The sequence below is a fragment of the Moschus berezovskii genome, chromosome 22, assembly GCF_049115385.1.
Source record: "Moschus berezovskii isolate FMDL1 chromosome 22, NW_MosBer_1.0, whole genome shotgun sequence".
Classification (NCBI taxonomy): domain Eukaryota; kingdom Metazoa; phylum Chordata; class Mammalia; order Artiodactyla; family Moschidae; genus Moschus; species Moschus berezovskii.
In genome coordinates, this window is record NC_142481.1 from 57,826,392 (window position 1) to 57,843,476 (window position 17,085).

Consider the following 17,085-nt stretch of genomic DNA (forward strand, 5'->3'; position numbering starts at 1 on the left):
GTTTGGGCCGGCACGCAGATGGGGCCCAGGTCATGCTAGCGTTGGTGACGGAAAAGGTACCAAAGGCAGGACGCTTACTGCTGGAGTCATGGGATAAAGATGTCCTGACGTGGCTGATGTTTTCCCGCCCAGACAGAATGCAGACTCACCTAAAACGTCCATTCTAATTACAACCGTGAACTTGGCCCAGTGGGAAAACAAAAGACAAAATGCTTGTACTTTGAATAAGGAGACTGGTTGCTTGGGGTATTTTATGTAAGTTGTTATAAACTGTGACAATAGGAAGTGAAAATGTTTAAAAAGCATTAAATACCAGCACCCAGGGCTGATGAGGTCGTTACACACACTCACACGCACACACCAACCACCCAGAAATATGCACCTTCTGCTGGCTGCAACCCTTCCACATCGCACATGGAGGTAAGCAGCAAAAGCCAGATAAGAGCTGTTAGACCCAAGAGCTTCAGGGGTGCCTATGAATGCTGGAGAGGACAGTCAACAGAAGGGAAGAGCTGTATGAAGACAGATGCTAGTTGCACTATTAGTTCTAACAGCAAAAATTAGAAATAGCCAGAATGTTCCAGAGCAAGGGACTCCCAGTGACGCCCCCGACCCAGCAACATGACACAGGAGGACTCCATTAAAATAAGTGACGATGGAGAAAGAAAGTGATTTGAGGGGAAACCAAGGACTATGAAACAGAATAGAAAAACCTCTGTTAGGAGAGTGGAATCTGACTGAGCCTCTTTTCCATTTTAGAAATTGCCTTTATCATTAGTACAGCATCTCATCAAGTAGAATTCAGAGAAGTTTTTTTCCGTCATCATGTGGATAATATTTTGTGATATTGTTTATTATTCTAAAATGAATTCAAATGAGTTTGGATACGTGGAAAGGCACAAAAAGTAACAGGGTAAATATCGTTATTTTTTCCTGAATTAATTTTTAAAAGTTTTTTTTAAAAAAGAATTTTATTGGAATACAGTTGATTTATAATGTTGTATTAGTTTCAGGTGTAGAACAGTGAATCGGTGACACACATACATATACCCGCTCTATTTCAGATTCTCTTCCCAGGTAGGTTATTACGGGATTAGTGAGCGCAGCTCCTTGTGCTCTGTGGCAGGTCCTTGTTACCCATCTGTCTTACGTGTTCAGTTCAGTTCAGTCGCTCAGTCGTGTCCGACTCTCCGCGACCCCATGAATCACAGCACGCCAGGCCTCCCTGTCCATCACCAACTCCCGGAGTACACTCAAACTCATGTCCACAGAGTCGGTGATGCCATCCAGCCATCTCATTCTCCGTCGTCCCCTTCTCCTCCCGCCCCCAACCTTTCCCAGCATCAGAGTCTTTTCCAGTGAGTCAACTCGTCTCATGAGGTGGCCAAAGTATTGGAGTTTCAGCTTCAGCATCAGTCCCTCCAATGAACATCCAGGATTGATCTCCTTTAGAATGGACTGGTTGGATCTCCTTGCAGTATAAGGGACTCTCAAGAGTCTTCTCCAACACCACAGTTCAAAAGCATCGATTCTTCGGCGATCAGCTTTCTTCACAGTCCAACTCTCACATCCATACATGACCACGGGAAAAACCATTGCCTTGAGCTGTGTGTATATGTCAGTCCCTATCTCTTCACGTATCCTCTGCTCCCCCCTCCCTTTGGCAACCATAAATTAGGTTCCGAGGATCAGGAAAAAAGTTCATTTGTATAATACTGCTATTTTAGATGCTTTTTTAAAAATGTAAATTTCTTTGGGGATATATATATATGTATACATCTATGGCTGATTCACTCTGCTGTACAGCAGAGACTAACACAGCACTGTCAAGCAGCTATGCTTCAACCAAAGTTCACGTAGAAGGTGAGCTTCTCGACATGGTGCCTGCTGGGGGCCCGAGCGTGCAGCCACTTTGTGCCGGGCTTCGGGGCCCAGCGCCGACCTGAATGAAAGTAGTCAGGCCCCCTTCATGGAGGTTCAAAACAAAACCACCCATCACCCCATTTTAAAGAGCAAAACCACAAGCCACAGCTTCAGTCACTGCCGCGGCCGCTTCAGTTTCGTGTCTCCTATCAGTGGTGGAAGGGTGTCCCTGCGAGCCGTGCGCGTGGACGCCGGCGGCCTTTGGTGTCAAGACGCAGGGAGAGACAGCAGCTCACTGCAGGAGCCCGGTGGGGACTCTGGCTCCCTCTCGCTGGCCTGGGTGGAGGCCGTGGCCCTGGTGCCGTGGTGCCAGATCCTGGCCACTGAGTCCCCCGGAGGCCAAACCCAGGGAGGGAAGCCGGGCACAGACCTGCTCAGAGCCAAGCAGGAGAGGAGGTCTGTGGGGCCGGGCCCGTGCTGCCAGGTGAACGGCACAGACAGAACGGGCAGGGTTCGCCCCAGACGCGGGGCACCAGGAGGAGAACCAGGCCCTGGGCCTTGTGAACAAGCCCCTCATATCCATTTACTCACGGATGTGCACGGGGGTCTGCAGCACCCTTCCTGCAGCGGGGTGCAGTGGGAGGGACAGGGGCTTGCAGACTACTGTCCTGGACCCGAGGCTGACTCTGCTCCTGTGGTCCCCAGCCAGGGCGCTGTGGGCAGGTGGCTCTGTCAGTCTCATCATCTGAGCGCAAAGTAAGAAGGTGGGGGTAGCTTTAGCAGAGGTTTTCAGCTCTGTTACCACTCCAGGCTCCCACTATTGGGTTTCATGCCCTTCTTTTGTCTGCCCCTCCAATTACCTTGTCTGTTTTCAGTTGTTTTAGTGGAGTCCTCACATATCATCGTGCTGGGGCGGGGGGCCACAGAGTGGCAACTGGCACATAATAAATAGTACCTGAAAATAGCGGTGGTGATCGTGGAAGGCTAGGTTTACGTTACACACATATACACACACACACACACACGCATGTGTACACAGAGTAACATATGCCTATGTATTACATGCATGCGTGTTACACACATACAGCACATATATGTGTGTTTCTGTGTGATGTGTCTACATATATGCACCATGACAGGTGGTAAGAAATAATCCTGGGCTTAACTAAGCAAAAAAGCAAAAAGGAGTGAGGCTTTATGCTGAACACTTGCTCACCCGTCCAGGAATTGCCCCACAGCATCAGCCAAGGAAGTGAGACGTGTCTGGCAGGAGCAATGACCCACAGGGACTGGCATCGTCTGACCCCGTGGATTCAGGGCGCAGGGGGAGAGAGGAGGCCTGCTTTTGTTCTGGGCGGGGTCTCTGGTTATCAAGCAAGCTGGAGAACTTTTGGTCAAGTTGATGATGACCTTGAGTACTGTGACCACTGCTGTAGACCCAGGATCTAGGCATTTTATAGCTCTAACTGTGGTGGGGGTGTCCCCCTAAAGGTTGAATTTCCGTAATGTGGTGCTCGGTGTATGTCTGCTGGGTGCATGGCTGTATGAAGACTTGGTCTGTATGACTTAGCTTTTCACTGAAGTACAGTTAATTTACAGTGCTGTGTTAGTTTCTAGTGTATAGCAAGGTGATTCAGATATATATATACAATTCTAGTTTATTACAAAATATTGAATGTAGTTCCCTGTGTTACATAGTAATTAGGACATTGTTGTTTGTCTATTTAAATATAGTAGTGTGTATCTGCTAATCTCAGACTCCCAATTTCTCTCTCCTAACCCCTCCTGCTACCCTTTGGTGCCCACGCTTGTTTCCTATGTCTGAGAGTCTGTTCTAGAGATAGGCTTGTTTGTACCATATTTTAGATTCTACCCATGAGTGCTGTGATATATGGTGTTCATCTGACTGACCTCACTTAGTGGGATAACCTCTAGGTCTACCCGTGTTGCGCCATGGCATTCTTTCGTTCCTTTTTATGGCCGAGTAATATTCTCTTCTCATCTCCTCTACCCGTTCCTCTCTGTATGGACATTTAAGTGGCTTCCTTGTCTTGGTTATTGAGGATCCTGCTGCTGTGAATGTAGGGGTGCGTGTATATTGTGAAATCCTGGTTTTGTCTGGGTGTGTGCTCGGGAGTGGGCTTGCGGGATCCTAAGGCGGCTCTGGTTTTAGCTCTTTAAGGAAACTCCTCGGTGTTCCCCACAGTGGCCGGACCAGTTTGCATCCCACCAGTGGTGCTGATGGGTTTAGGGAGCTCTTGGTTGAGGGGGGTGCTCGCCTCCTCTGGTCAAGGTCCCTCAAGGATTCTGTTAAGGGGAGATACAGCTAGATGGGAGGACGGAGCCAGGCTGTGGACCCCTGGAAAGCAGCGGTGTCTGAGTGAACAGAGCCAGAGGCCCCAGACAGACAGTGTTGGGATGGAGACTGGTGACACGCGCCCCTGCCCCTGCCTTCCTGGTGTGTGAGCAGAAGCATCATCTCCACGTGCCCGGCAGCCCTTCCTGCATCCCTGCGGGAATGGTCTGGCAGCCCAGGAGTGAGTGATGCAGGACCAGGGGCAAAGGGCCTCAAACCACCCCCATCCTCAGCACAGACACTGCCTCCTCACCGAGAACCTGGTCATCACACGGGGAACACATCGTGGGGACTGAAATGACCCACCATGTGTAATAACAAAACTTCTTAAAGTGAAATTTAACAACAGTCATTTTTCTCTTTCTCTCTTCAACAGAAAATATGATGCTGGCATGCTAATCGCGTGAGACAACTCGGCCCGCAGACAGCCACAAAGCACAAAAACAAAACACTCAGAGAAGACACGAGAATGGCGTTTTCCTGGCGTCTACAAGAAGCGCTTTATTTTTTCCTCTAGATTGCTTTTCTAAAAAAACAAAAACAACAACAACAACAAAAAACCCCACAAAACTGGAACAAACATTTAAAGGAACAAGACAAACTTCAGGTGATGATATTCAAGCATGTTCTTTTATTAAGCGTAGATGGAAGGGACGCGAGGACGTGGAAGCAGGATGCTAAACAGATATGCGGGGGGCTGCGCACCTCTGTGACGGGGTCGCTTCCTGAAACTGTGAGGGAAGGATGAAGGGAATGGCTTTTTCTCCCCCAGCCCCCAAAACATCCGGGGTCTCCTTAGGGGTGCAAGGCTCCCTCTCCTGCCTGTCACGGCGTCTCGGGGCCGATCTGTGAGATCTGCTTGCTGTGATCTGAAGAATCTTTTGTGCCACTCCGGCAGCGGACCAGTGATCCGTGACGCACTGTCCGTCCCACCCGTTTCCAAGCGTCCCCTCCGCCTCAGCTGGAACAAGGGCCAGAGGGGCCCCTGTCCAGGACTCAGACTGGATCAGGATGGAACAGTGATCTCGCCGAACAGTGGCTCTTTCTTCCCCAGACAGGAGAGAGCCCACTCCTGGCTACTGTGTGACCATGGGCATGTGGCTGGGGTGGTGGCCGGTGAGACAGGGTCAGGGGCACTGGGGGACCCTGAGTGGTGAGAACTGCACATGTTTCTGTGGTGGGATGGAGAACCTCCCTTCGCCCATGTGAAGGCAAAGCTTCACCAACACGTGGGCCATCGCCAGGGCAGCAGAGGGACCCAGGTTGCCCCACAGCCCCAGACAAGAGGTACCACCACTTCTCCCCACCAACACCCTGCTCCCCAGGGGTACCTAACGCCACGTGCTCTGTCACGTCGGTGCTTACATCCTGGGCCTCTGGCGGATCTGGGTCGGGGGGACGTGGAAGGCCGTGGGGTGAGAGTTTTTGGGGGGCGGTTCAGCAGGGTGGTTGTTGGGCCGATGCCCGCCTAGGAGGGTGGGCCGCCGGGCACCCCCTGGAGCAGCCGCTCGCTGAGCGCCCACAGGGCCCGCGCTGAGTCTTCGCTCTGGGCTTCGGCTGATGGCAGGCAGCGGCAGCAGCTGTTGAAGTACATCCCTCCCAGGCCCTCCAGCTCCGGGGCGACGGCGCAGTACACAGTGGTGGCGGCTCCCTGTTGCTGCAGGGCAGAGAGGAGAGACAAGAACACGTGTGTGAGAAGAGAGGCGGCGGGGGGCTGTCCTTCACCTGGAGTGCCCTCCCCACCTGCTTCGGAGGCCCCTGGAGCTCAGCAGGGGCTTCGAACCCAGAGGTATGGTGGGGCCGTCCTGGGACAGCATCATGAACTCCGCTCAGAGCACCAGTGTGACTTTTCACACCTCACGCGGGAAAAGGCTTTGAACACAACACGTCTCTCAGTCCGTCGCATCACGTGCCTCTGCTGACAACGCCAGCAGGACGGGATCCTTGCCAACCGGCAGGAACAAATCCGTCCAACCTCCTGACTGTGCAACGCACGATGTCATGTGACACCAAGATGGTTTTACGAGACTTCTGTCTGAACTAAACCCACTGCTCTCATCATGGCCCAGTGGGTAGGAAGCCAAGCAGGACCGGTGCCGGGTGTGTCCTTGTTCTTTGCCCACAGTGCTGTGAGGGGAAGGCTTTGGGAGGCAGTGTGAAAACGTGTGAGGCATGCACGTACACACGTGTCCCCCGCCGTACACATGTGCCTCCTGCAGACATGAGACACAAATCTGAGTTGATCGGGATCCTGGAGACCTTTCTATAAATGTCACATCCTGCCCGTACCTGCAGGGGGCAGCGACTTAAGGGTCCATGTCCTCCCAGCCCACTTCTAAACGCACGTCGTGACGAGTGCCATTGATCACTTCCGACTGACCTTTTGAGTAACAGCTGGCGCTGTGGCTAGGGATGTGTGTGCCGACGGGACACCATATCACCCGGGCTGACAGGATACTGTCAGGGATGCTGGGAGGAAAGCAAGAAATCACTTTGCTTTGCGAGCCATAATTAAAAATAATAGGCTGGTGCTCGTAGGGAGACACGGTCGGCACGGCTCTAATTTAAAACCAATACAGTTTATCTGGCATCTTCTGATTATTTATGTGCATCACAGCCCTTGCTGCATCAACTAATTATCAGGTGAGAGAGGAGCTGGGGGGGAGGCAGAGGAGAATCAGAGAAAGATAACGGGCGATAAGGTCACCACTAGGAAAACACTGAAGCCCTTTGAGGGAGGGTGAAGCGCATTCCCTCCCCACCCGAAAGCTGACCCTTTCCTGCCGCTTACAGAGTTCACGCTGGGTCTCAGCAGAGTGCTTGGGGGAGAACCTCCCCCGCACACACCTTGGTTTGTGTGTCTATGGTTACACCCATAATCACTGGAAGCCCAGGGCATTCTGAGAAGCGAGGTCTCAGGGTGTTTACAATTTGAGGAAAGTAGTGTGAAACAGACTTGGGGGTTGTTTTGAAGAGGATGGTAATTAACTGAATTTGTCTGAAAACCAAGTAGGCAAATATACTCAAGTGACATGCTTATTAGGGAGGCGGGTGGGAACAAGATGGAGTGTGAGTTCTGACCCTGGGGCTGTCCACTGCACTGGACGAGACCCACAGATCCAAAGTTTGAACTCCCGGCGTGACCTGAACCAACGGGAATTAGTTAGTTGTTCCCCAACCCTTTTACCCACGCCCACTCCCCAGACAGCCAGCTGTGTGCTTGGATTCAGCTACTTCTTTTCAGATTGATTTTGTGCGGCCCAGGTCTAATGAACCTAAGTCCGCATCACTCCCTTTCGCTGAGCTGTTATTCCTAGTAACCCTTAGCTTAGCATCTGGCACGTTTATCTAACCAAGTTCAAGTGGCTCATCCGAGTCCCCTGCACCCCGTGTGGGGCAAAAGGCAGCAGGGTGCCCTCTAGAGATGGATGGGAGATGTGAGCTGCTCGTCCCGCCTGTCCAAGCCAACTAGCACCTCGGCCTTGACTCTCAAGAATGCTGCTGTTGGGTGGAGATGGTGCTCTGGGGAATTTTCTGGACATCTTAGGTTCCCGCTGTACTCTGCAACTCCCAAACCCACTGAAGAGCGGTCGGGGGTTTGTCATGAGCTCCCAAGTGGTGAGAGAGTTCACTTACCCCCAGATCTAGGCCCCCCCCGCCCCGGGGGGCTATAATATCAGCGTTCAGACATCGCAACAAACTGGCCTTTCACAAGCTCCACCAGCCCTGACAAGGGATCAAAGGTGGCCACTTGGGAAGGCAGCAGACGGAATTCTTCCAAACCCAGTGCAATCTTGCGCCACTCTGACCTTCTAAAATGCTATCGTGTTGCACTCTTGCGTTGTCGGAATGGTATTTTTGCAGAGAAATTCGGCACTTAGACTGATTCAGAATAGAGCTGATGAGGGAGCTGGGGGCACACGCATTTTCCCCCCATGGAATCTGAAAGCAATTGAAGCTGGCCTCATTTCGTGTAAACCTCCACTTGGCTACCATGCCGAAAACCATAAATTTTAGAAATGCCCAATCTTTCATCAAAGATTGGGCGGCTTTGAGGCCTTTGCCACTCAGCTCAGGGTGGTGAGCAACTTAGCTGCTTCTGTGCGAGAAGCCAGTACCGCAGGGCACCGGAAAGCAAAGACAGCTTCTCCCCTCCCAAGACCAACTGTGCACGCCTGGCAAAGACTGGACGGTGAAGGGCCCCGGCGGCAGCATCTGGGCCCATCTTTATATGGTCGGAGGCGATGACACTTCACCAACAAGTGCTAATTGCCGGCTCATTGGCCATTTGGCCTGCCTATGCTCAAGAATGAGACGGGAGCCACACTAGGAAATCTCATTAGGAAATAAGCTGGCGTGGCTGCTACAAGAGAAAACGTTTCTAAACTGATAGAAGAAAAATTTTAAAGCGCACTTTCATCACCATCAGATGACATTCATGCCGCTTTGTTGTGGGGGGGGGCATCAGCTCATAATTCAGAGAAGATGAAAGAGCCCCATAAAGGAGACGATGTTAACAGCTCTGTTATGAAATATCTGAGGCTGTGCCTTGCTGCCTGTCACCACTGCTTGCTGATCCACTGTGATAAGATAATAGCAGTATCTTGACATACCAGCGTGGGCTGGGGCGGGGGTTCCTCTGGTGATTTTAGGAATAGTCTTTGGGGAGTCTGAGTCCTGGGGCGCAGCGAGTCTGTCCTGCACCGGGGGGAGACAGGGAGGGTATGGATGGCCACGGGGGGTGGGCGTGGGGCTGGGTGTGGGGTGGGGGCTGAGGATTTCTGGGAAGCCGAGAGAATCTTTAATCACACCTGAATGCCATTTCTGATTCAGTCAGACGTCTGCGAGCTGCCCGAGGAGAACGACACCATCCATCTCGATAGCATATGTAAAATCACCTGGGATTCTTGTTTGGGATTTTTAAGAGTAGCTGGGTAATAAGGGTTCATCATTCTCTTTCAGAAATCAGTTGTCAGCTGAGCAGCACCGTCTCCAACTACAGAAAGGTGGGATTTAGACAGCGGTTTGCTATTTGTTTCTTGCTGGGGCCTTGAAATCTAAACTATCCATCCTCCCCAAGCCCTTGGTTGGGATGAGTCTGTTGAAGGAGCCGCTTTTCCTCCACAGTTATTTGATAACCACTAAGCCATCCGTTTGCAGCTGTCAGCATGGCACACAGACGAATACTGACTCTTTGAGAGAGAGAGTTATGGGAGTCCCGGGTCGACAGTCCAGGCTTAAAGAGAATCACCCGCATAGTGGCATTTGCAGTGCGGAGGTAGGTTCTCTAATGTAGCTCGCGTTTTGATAAGGACACACGCTACAGCATTCTGTTTAGTTTTCAGGTTTCTCTAGTTTTAAAATGCATGCTTCTTAAAAAAAATAGATTCCTGTCTTAAAACAGATTTAACTCTGAGACATAAAAAAGTAGATGCAGTGTCACGGGGTGTCTGTGTGGTCAGTGGTGTTGAGAGCAGGCAGGGGTCCCGCAGCCGCTTTCCCAGGACCTTCGGCGGGGAAGGAGTGGTCCTTCTGTGCGGGCGCTGAGGAGACGCTGGGTTCCCGGGACAGAGGACCTTGCCAGCGCCGCAGGAGGAGGAGACGGGGCCTCTCTGAACCTAAAAGCTTCCCCCTGTTGCTCATCTGCAGTCTGTGGGGCACAGCAAACACTTCCCCAGTGCAGAAGCGGTCTGCGCTCTGGTGAGTACGGCAGAGTGCTTCACCACGGAGCCTTGGTGGACACGGGGCAGCGGACACAGGGGTCCGGGTGGGACACCCCATCTCCCAGCTGTTGCTTAGACGCTCGGTCATGTCCAACTCTTTGAGACCCCATGAACTGTAGCCCGCCAGGCTCTCCTCAGGCCAGAATACTGGAGTGTCATTCCCTTCTCCAGGGGATCTTCCCGACCCAGGGATCGAACCTGCATCTCCTCCACTGCAGGTGGGTTCTCTGCCAAAAGTTTCCAACCCCCTCTCCTGGATAAGTGTGGTACGGTATTTCAGATTCATCTCCTGAGACCATGGGGCTGGGAACACAGCTGTTCCTCAAACAATACCGTTTGGTTGTGGAGAGAAACCAAAGCAAGCTGCTCCAAAACATAATGTGTACCCTACTCGCCATCTGAGAACAGTGCTTTAAGCTGACAGACGAGCCACGTGCTCCCAGAGACGCCCAGCATGCAGGGCAGTGGGCTCCCCGCCCGGGGACCATGGCCAACACAGGGCCCTCAGGCTTGGGTGTGGAGTCCTGTGCTCACCAGGAACAGACCCGCTGCCTCCAGGACGCCGAGAGGCGGGAGAAGATGGAGATCGTCACTCAGGGACTCTCGGCCTCCACCAGGAGAGCTTTCCCAGCAGTGGCTGCAGACAGGCATTGTTCACGTGGTGACAATGGGGGCACCAACCGCGAGCCTACAGCTCCCCCGGCGCTGGGCAGGGAGCTCTGTGATGGGCAGGACACTTTAGGCCCAGGAAGCTCTACAGGCTGGGGATGGTCGCCATGCCCACCTAGAGAGAAGCCCACTTCGTACCAGAGCTCAAACACTACTCCTCCGGGGCCGCACCGACCAACCCCAGGAACCCAGAGCAGCTGTGACACGAAACCGTCTTTCCGTGCCTGCGCCCCGTCTGCACGCCGTGCGCCCCGCGCCTCCCAGGTGGCGGAGTCGCCTCAGGGGTCCCCTCCCTGCCTCCCAGCCCGGCCTGGTTGGCCTCCCATGTGTGGCCCAACGTGGCCCAAGAGGAAACGTACTCACAGGCTGTCAGGCGCTCGCCCGGGAAGCATGAGGCGGAGATTTTCCCATTGTTGATTTAGGCAGGCCACTAAATTGAAATTATATCCATTTGGATTAACAAAACTGAAGACTCAGCGCCACCTCAGAAGAGCCAAGAACCAATGACCCCTAACAAAACCACCGCCTGATTTAAAGTGCCACCTCCACCTGCCAGACTGGACCAGCCAGGAATCCACCACTCCTGAAAGACATGGATGTTTTCCAAAGTGTGAGTGGAACCACAAGACCGGGGAAACCCAAGCAATCTCCAGCTTATGAATTCACAGATGTGCAAATGTGTGTGGCCTTTTGGATGGTACCACCTGACACGTTACAGCCGGTGTGCAAAGGAGACTGCGCCATCTCCCCTCTCCTGCCCCCAACCCCTGGGCCCGATTCATTGTCAACAAACTCATCCCTACAAATGCCTAACCACTGACGGTATCCACACAGTGCATGCTCAGGTACAGGCACACACCTCCTGCAGGTATCAAAGTATAATTTCCTTCACAGCCTCAGGAGGTTTGCTAACGCACAGGCTGTCCTCAGGATTGGTTACAGCAGGGAAATCCAAACTCAACTTCTTAAACAGAAAAAGTGAGGCAGGTCAGGAAAGCGGACATTTGTTTTCACTGCGCAGGCTGGAAAAGTCGGTGAGAGTGCACTGGAGAATCCCTAGGATCATGTTCAGTTCTGAGCTTGATGGAAGAGAAGGTGCACCTTCCGCAGTGTGTGGGGGCATTTACCTCTCGCTAAGAGGGTCATGAGGGTGGAGGACCTCAGCGGTTCCCTCCCAGCTGCTGTCTCTCCCGTCCTTCCCTGGGTAGCGCGGGATCCAGGCTGGGAGAGCTCTGGCAGGTGCTCTGGAGGAGAGCGAAGCCGTGGGTCGTGCCAGCCCGTCACCACCAATGTAACTGGTCCTGGCACAGGACACAGCCCCAGGAAGCAGATGCCCATCCTAGCGAGATGTCCGGGGGTGGGGGGCACACAGGGGACAGAGGTTCCAGGGAGCAGCGTACGTTCACAGGCCTCTGTTGGGAAAGAAGTCTGATGACATGGAAGCTTTCCTGTTTGCAGTGCAGGCACCCCAAATCCTCATCGGGCTACAAAGACCATGTGCTCTCCTTGACAAAAGTCACTCATCTCTTGCAAGATCATCAAGGAGGTTGAAGAGACTGACTTGAAGATCAGGGAGGAGTGAGTTGGGAAGTTAGGAGAACAGCTGCTACGATGCTCTGAGAAATCTGTGGAAGCAAGCCCAGGGATCAGTGGGTTCAGGATGGAAAGCTGGGAAGGCTTTGTGAAGGCAGGAGAACAAGTGTCTTCCTGGGCCTCAATTAGGGGAGGGAGAGGCAGCCACTTTCAGTCATCCGCAGAGGCCCAGGGCCGTGTTTGTTCTGGAGAGCAAGGCTTCAAAGGATTTTTTGCTTAGTCTCAGCAGCAGCAGAGCAGGGCAGAGTGACCTCAGGAGGTTTTCAGGGCTCTGTTTTCAATGGGATGACCTTTTCTCAACTTGCCTTGACATCAACGAGGCCCTTTCCATACCCCTTACGTGTTCCAGGATCCTTGCCCAAAGTGTTGCAAGAGTTCCATGACAGACGGATGGCTGGTTTCAGGAGCATGGAGGTGGAATACTTAGAATGGTTTCCTTTTTCTGAGACCTGCTGGTATTGTGACATCCCAGACCTGCTCCGCTGGAGCGGGAGGACGTCCGGAGGAGGGAAGGAAAAAGGAACGAGGGGACGTGATTCACACCTGTTCTACCGTTGGTGCCAAAGATGCTCTAGAACTGACTGGGCTGGAGAGACGGTCCCATCAAACGTGGGAGAAGGTCTTCTCGTATCCATGGGAGAGTTCCCTGGGCCTTCCCTGCTGGTGCTGCGTGGGGAACACACACTGCTTTTCAAACGGGGGGGACACAGTTCTCTGGGGCACCCATTCTTCCACAGGTTACTCTGAAATGGATCTTAGAACTCTACCACCAAAATAAGCATCGTTCTCCTACCTGGGACGAATCTGATGGCCTATCCCTGAAATTTTCCATCCCGGCCACCTAGACAGGACTGAAGTACTGCTGAGTGTTTGTAGTAAGCTCAGAGAAGATATTTAGCCTGTGTTAATTTGTAACATTTTACATTTTTACTTCTTTAACCCACATTATAGCTAGCTCTGTATACTGCACATAAATGTATGCCTCTGTATTTGCCATGTATACTGAAATAAACATTTGAAATTATTGCCAGGCAGAATGAATGGGTTCAATTCTAACCTAACGTTGCAAAGAGTATGGGTGAAGCAGACCTCTCCCTGCTCCCCTTCGTCTGCACAGAATCACACTGAATGGACCTACCATGCTTTTTTAGAAAACTGGGAGCTGGCCATTTCTGTGAGCAGACAAACTCTGGAAACTCAGTTTGTCGCCGTTGCAAGGCTGACACCTAGGACGCAGAGAGTATCTCCGACATGGTGCTGACAAGGCATGGGGCAGGTGGATAAACTGTGGTTAGAAATGAACTAACTCTTCATTCTTCCAAAAACAAATTAAAAGAACAGAGTCCGCAATAATCGCATCTCACAGGCAGGGCACCCCATGGCCCACCTCCCTACCCCCGTGTCCAGCCACACCGTCTCCAGCTGAGCACGTCTGTGTCAGGTCTGTGTTTTTTCGGAGGGGGCTCTCTCTGTTGGCTCATTTCTCAGGCGCAGAGACACTGGCCTTGTTAATACTTCATTGGGAACATACCACAGGGAGTGTCTCATTTATATTACTTCCACAGTTAACAGCGAGTGCCCGGGCACTGCCTCTGCACAGACGGGCCTCGTCACAGTGGTTGATGGGGAGATGAGAATGGCAGACCCGTCATCCACCAGCGGTGTGTTGCTGGTTAGGGGACGTGATCACGTAGGCTGGGCCTTTAATTGCTAGGGTAAATAATTCTGCCTCGGTGTTAGGGAACATTTTAAAGCACTTGATGCAAATAGACTAGAAACAACACACACACACACACACACACACACACACACAATTACCTTGATTATGCAACATCTTAGCATAGAAAGTTACAAAGGTATGTCTTTTTTAAAAAAAATTGCATTCTATCATTCAAATATTCTCTAAATATGCACGTGCTGACTACTCATCAACTGTATTTTAGGAAATACAATTAGGCCACCTTTCTCCTCTCCTGTGTAGACTGTAAATACCTGTAGATCCTTCTCTTGTTTTCCTATGTAAATATATGTAAATACTAACAAGCTTTGCATGCTGATATTCTAGGCAATTTCAGGCACTTTTATAATCTGAAGGCATGTACTTGAACTGGTTTGTTAAAAAGAAAAACAACCAACACCTCTCTCAAACTCTTGAAAGCTGAACAGAAATTAAAGATTTCTTCCTAGACTGCTTGGCTTCTTTGTTTGCCTTCCTAGCCCCCCAACGCCTCCTAGACGGGCTCCCTCACCTGCTGCCAGCAAAGGGGTACCAGGGCAGCCACCACGCCAGGACAGGGGCTCAGACACCTGACTTGGGTTTTTACACACTTGGTCCTTTGGTTTTCTAGAGCAGTGGTCCCCGACATTTTCAGCACCAGGGACTGGTTTTGTGGAAGACAATTCTTCCACAGAGGGGTGGTGGTTTGGGGAGGATTCAAGCACATAACTTACTGTGCACTTTTGTTTATCATCACCTCAGCTCCACCTCAGATCATCAGGCATTAGATCCTGGAGGCTGGGGACCCCTGTTCTAAAGGACTTCTAGAAGCTTAAGATTGGCGTCTTCGGATTTTCCTATCAAAAGAAAAGGGAGTGTGGGTGTGCGTACTAAGTCGCTACGGTCGTGTCTGACTCTTTGCGACTCCATGGATTGTAGCTCCAGGTGTCTCTGCAGGTGAGGGGTGGTGTGGGCTGACGGGGAAAGCCCAGGGGCTGAAGCATGAGACACAGGAATTCAAATTCCAGCTCTGCCACCTGGCAGCTCTGCGACAGGACACAGCCTCAGTCTCCCCGCCTATGAAACGGGTGGCCTAACGGCCCCTTCTCCAGGCTCTTGGGAGGGTCAGTGATGACATCTGGAGGTTCCCTGAATGCCCCACAGGCATGGTTCAACTGCGCCACAGGTCTGTCTGTTAAAAATCCGGAGGAGGAAGCACCCGGGTCAAAGTCACTCCTCCATTCTCCATCTGAGGGACCTGAAAGCAGGGTGGGGCAGTTTCTATCTTCTGAGCAAGACATTCAAGAGGCAGTCACTTTTCTCAGCAACTTTCACCCAGCACCTCTGGGTACCAGCCTAGCCATGGATTCCAGGGCTCCTCTGCCTCCCCAACGCCCCCAGCCCAGACTGCAGCAACCAGACCCAAGCTCACATCCCTGAAAGTGGGGCACTGACATTTTAATGGCAGCCACACTCATATACTAAGCGCTATGGAATTTCAGACCCCGCCCCCGGCCTGGCCCCACACACGTACCCATCTAAACCTCCACATGTCCCTGTGCAGTGGTCCCTAGGAAAAGGGATGGATGGAATAAGAGAGCAGGTACAGGGCTTTTTAAGCGCAGTATTCCTTTAAAAACTAAAAATGGAATTACCATATGATCCAGCAATCCCACTCCTGGGCATATATCCAGAGAAAACTGTACTTTGAAAAGACACACACACCCCAGTGTTACAAGCAGCACGATCCACAGCAGCCAAGACGCAGAAGCAACCGACATGCCCATCAACACGTGGATGGGTAAAGAAGATGTGGCACACATACACAATGGAAATATTATTCAGACACAAAAAAGGATGAAGTCATGCCGTTTGCAGCAACATGGATGCAACCAGACACTATCATACTAAGTGCAGTGAGGCAGAGAGAAACGAATACCATATGATGTCAGTTACATGTGGGATCAAAGAAGTGATACACGTGAACTTATTTACAGAACAGAAACAGCCTCACAGACTTCAAAACCAAACTCACCAAAGGGGGCAGGTGGGGAATACATTAGGAGTTTGGGATTAATGGATACAAACTTCTACAGGTAAAACAGATAAGCAACAAAGACCTCCTGGGCAGCACAGGGACCGCTACGCGATATTCCGTGGCGACCGACATGGGCAAAGAATCCGAGAAAGAACACGGGCACACACAGAACTGAGTCACTGAGCTGTATGCGTGAAACTAATGCACCATAAACCAGCCACACGCCGACACAGAGCAACGAAAATTACAGGTTAAGAAGTGCAGCACATATGCAGACTAACGGGAGTTGGGCAGATTGATGGCTAGCTGATTGATGTCTGAAGTTTTCTATCTGAAAACTTTTATAATAAAATGTTAGGAAAACACACAGATCCCCTGCTAGGGGGTATTAGCCCCATTTCACAGAGGAGAAGACTGGGGCACAGAGGTGCTGTGGACGGCCCTGAGGTCCTCCGCCTGGTAAGTGGTGACATCCTCTTTGAAACCCATGCCCGGCCGGCTCCAGTGTTGACTCTGTGATGGGCACATAGGAGTCTCTGCTAGTCGACCTTCTAGGGTCAATTAACCCTGCCTCTCTTATTCCACTGGTTGAATTTTTGCCGCAAAGCATGAAAACTGGTTTTCTCACACTATTCCCACCACGCAGGCAGTTCTTAGGGCCTCCAGCTCAAAGCCCAGAAATCAATCAGCTCAAGAGCAAGAGTGACCCATGTGTGAGTGGATGTAAATTTCTATCTGTTCATCTGGTGGCTATTTAACCTGGCTTTTGATTCTAATGCCGCCCCTGAAGGCAGAGGGCTATTCTCACTAAAAACATGCCATCGAGTTCAGAAACACGGATGCCTGCCAGCACCTACGTGTGTCTATGAACCCAGAACTCAGAGAGAGGGAAGGGGCGATAACACCTGGCAGACACGCACAGTGAGCAGCAGTCAGCGCCCTGCTGTTGGGTGTAGAAGCGATCCTGTCACCGGCACGAGGCCAGTGCTGCTGGCACCTGGACCACCAGGCACGGCCGGATGGGAACCCAACCTGTCCTCCAGCTCACACGCTCCCTTCCGGCCATGGCAAACTCCATGTTCCAAACTTCAGAAGCTGAAAGACAGTGTCACTCCAGTCCTGACGG

The 17,085-nt window shown here is 51.7% G+C and overlaps 1 protein-coding gene across 1 annotated transcript in view; it reads right to left on the reverse strand.

Moving 5' to 3' along the window:
• Positions 1 to 4,835: 4,835 nt before the first annotated feature.
• Positions 4,836 to 17,085, reverse strand: part of WWOX (WW domain containing oxidoreductase) — a 958,567-nt gene continuing 946,317 nt past the window's right edge. The window contains exon 9 of the mRNA XM_088830823.1: positions 4,836 to 5,876. Within this exon, the coding sequence (XP_088686949.1) occupies positions 5,688 to 5,876 (189 nt within the window). The 3' untranslated portion in view covers positions 4,836 to 5,687. The remainder of the gene's footprint in view (positions 5,877 to 17,085) is intronic.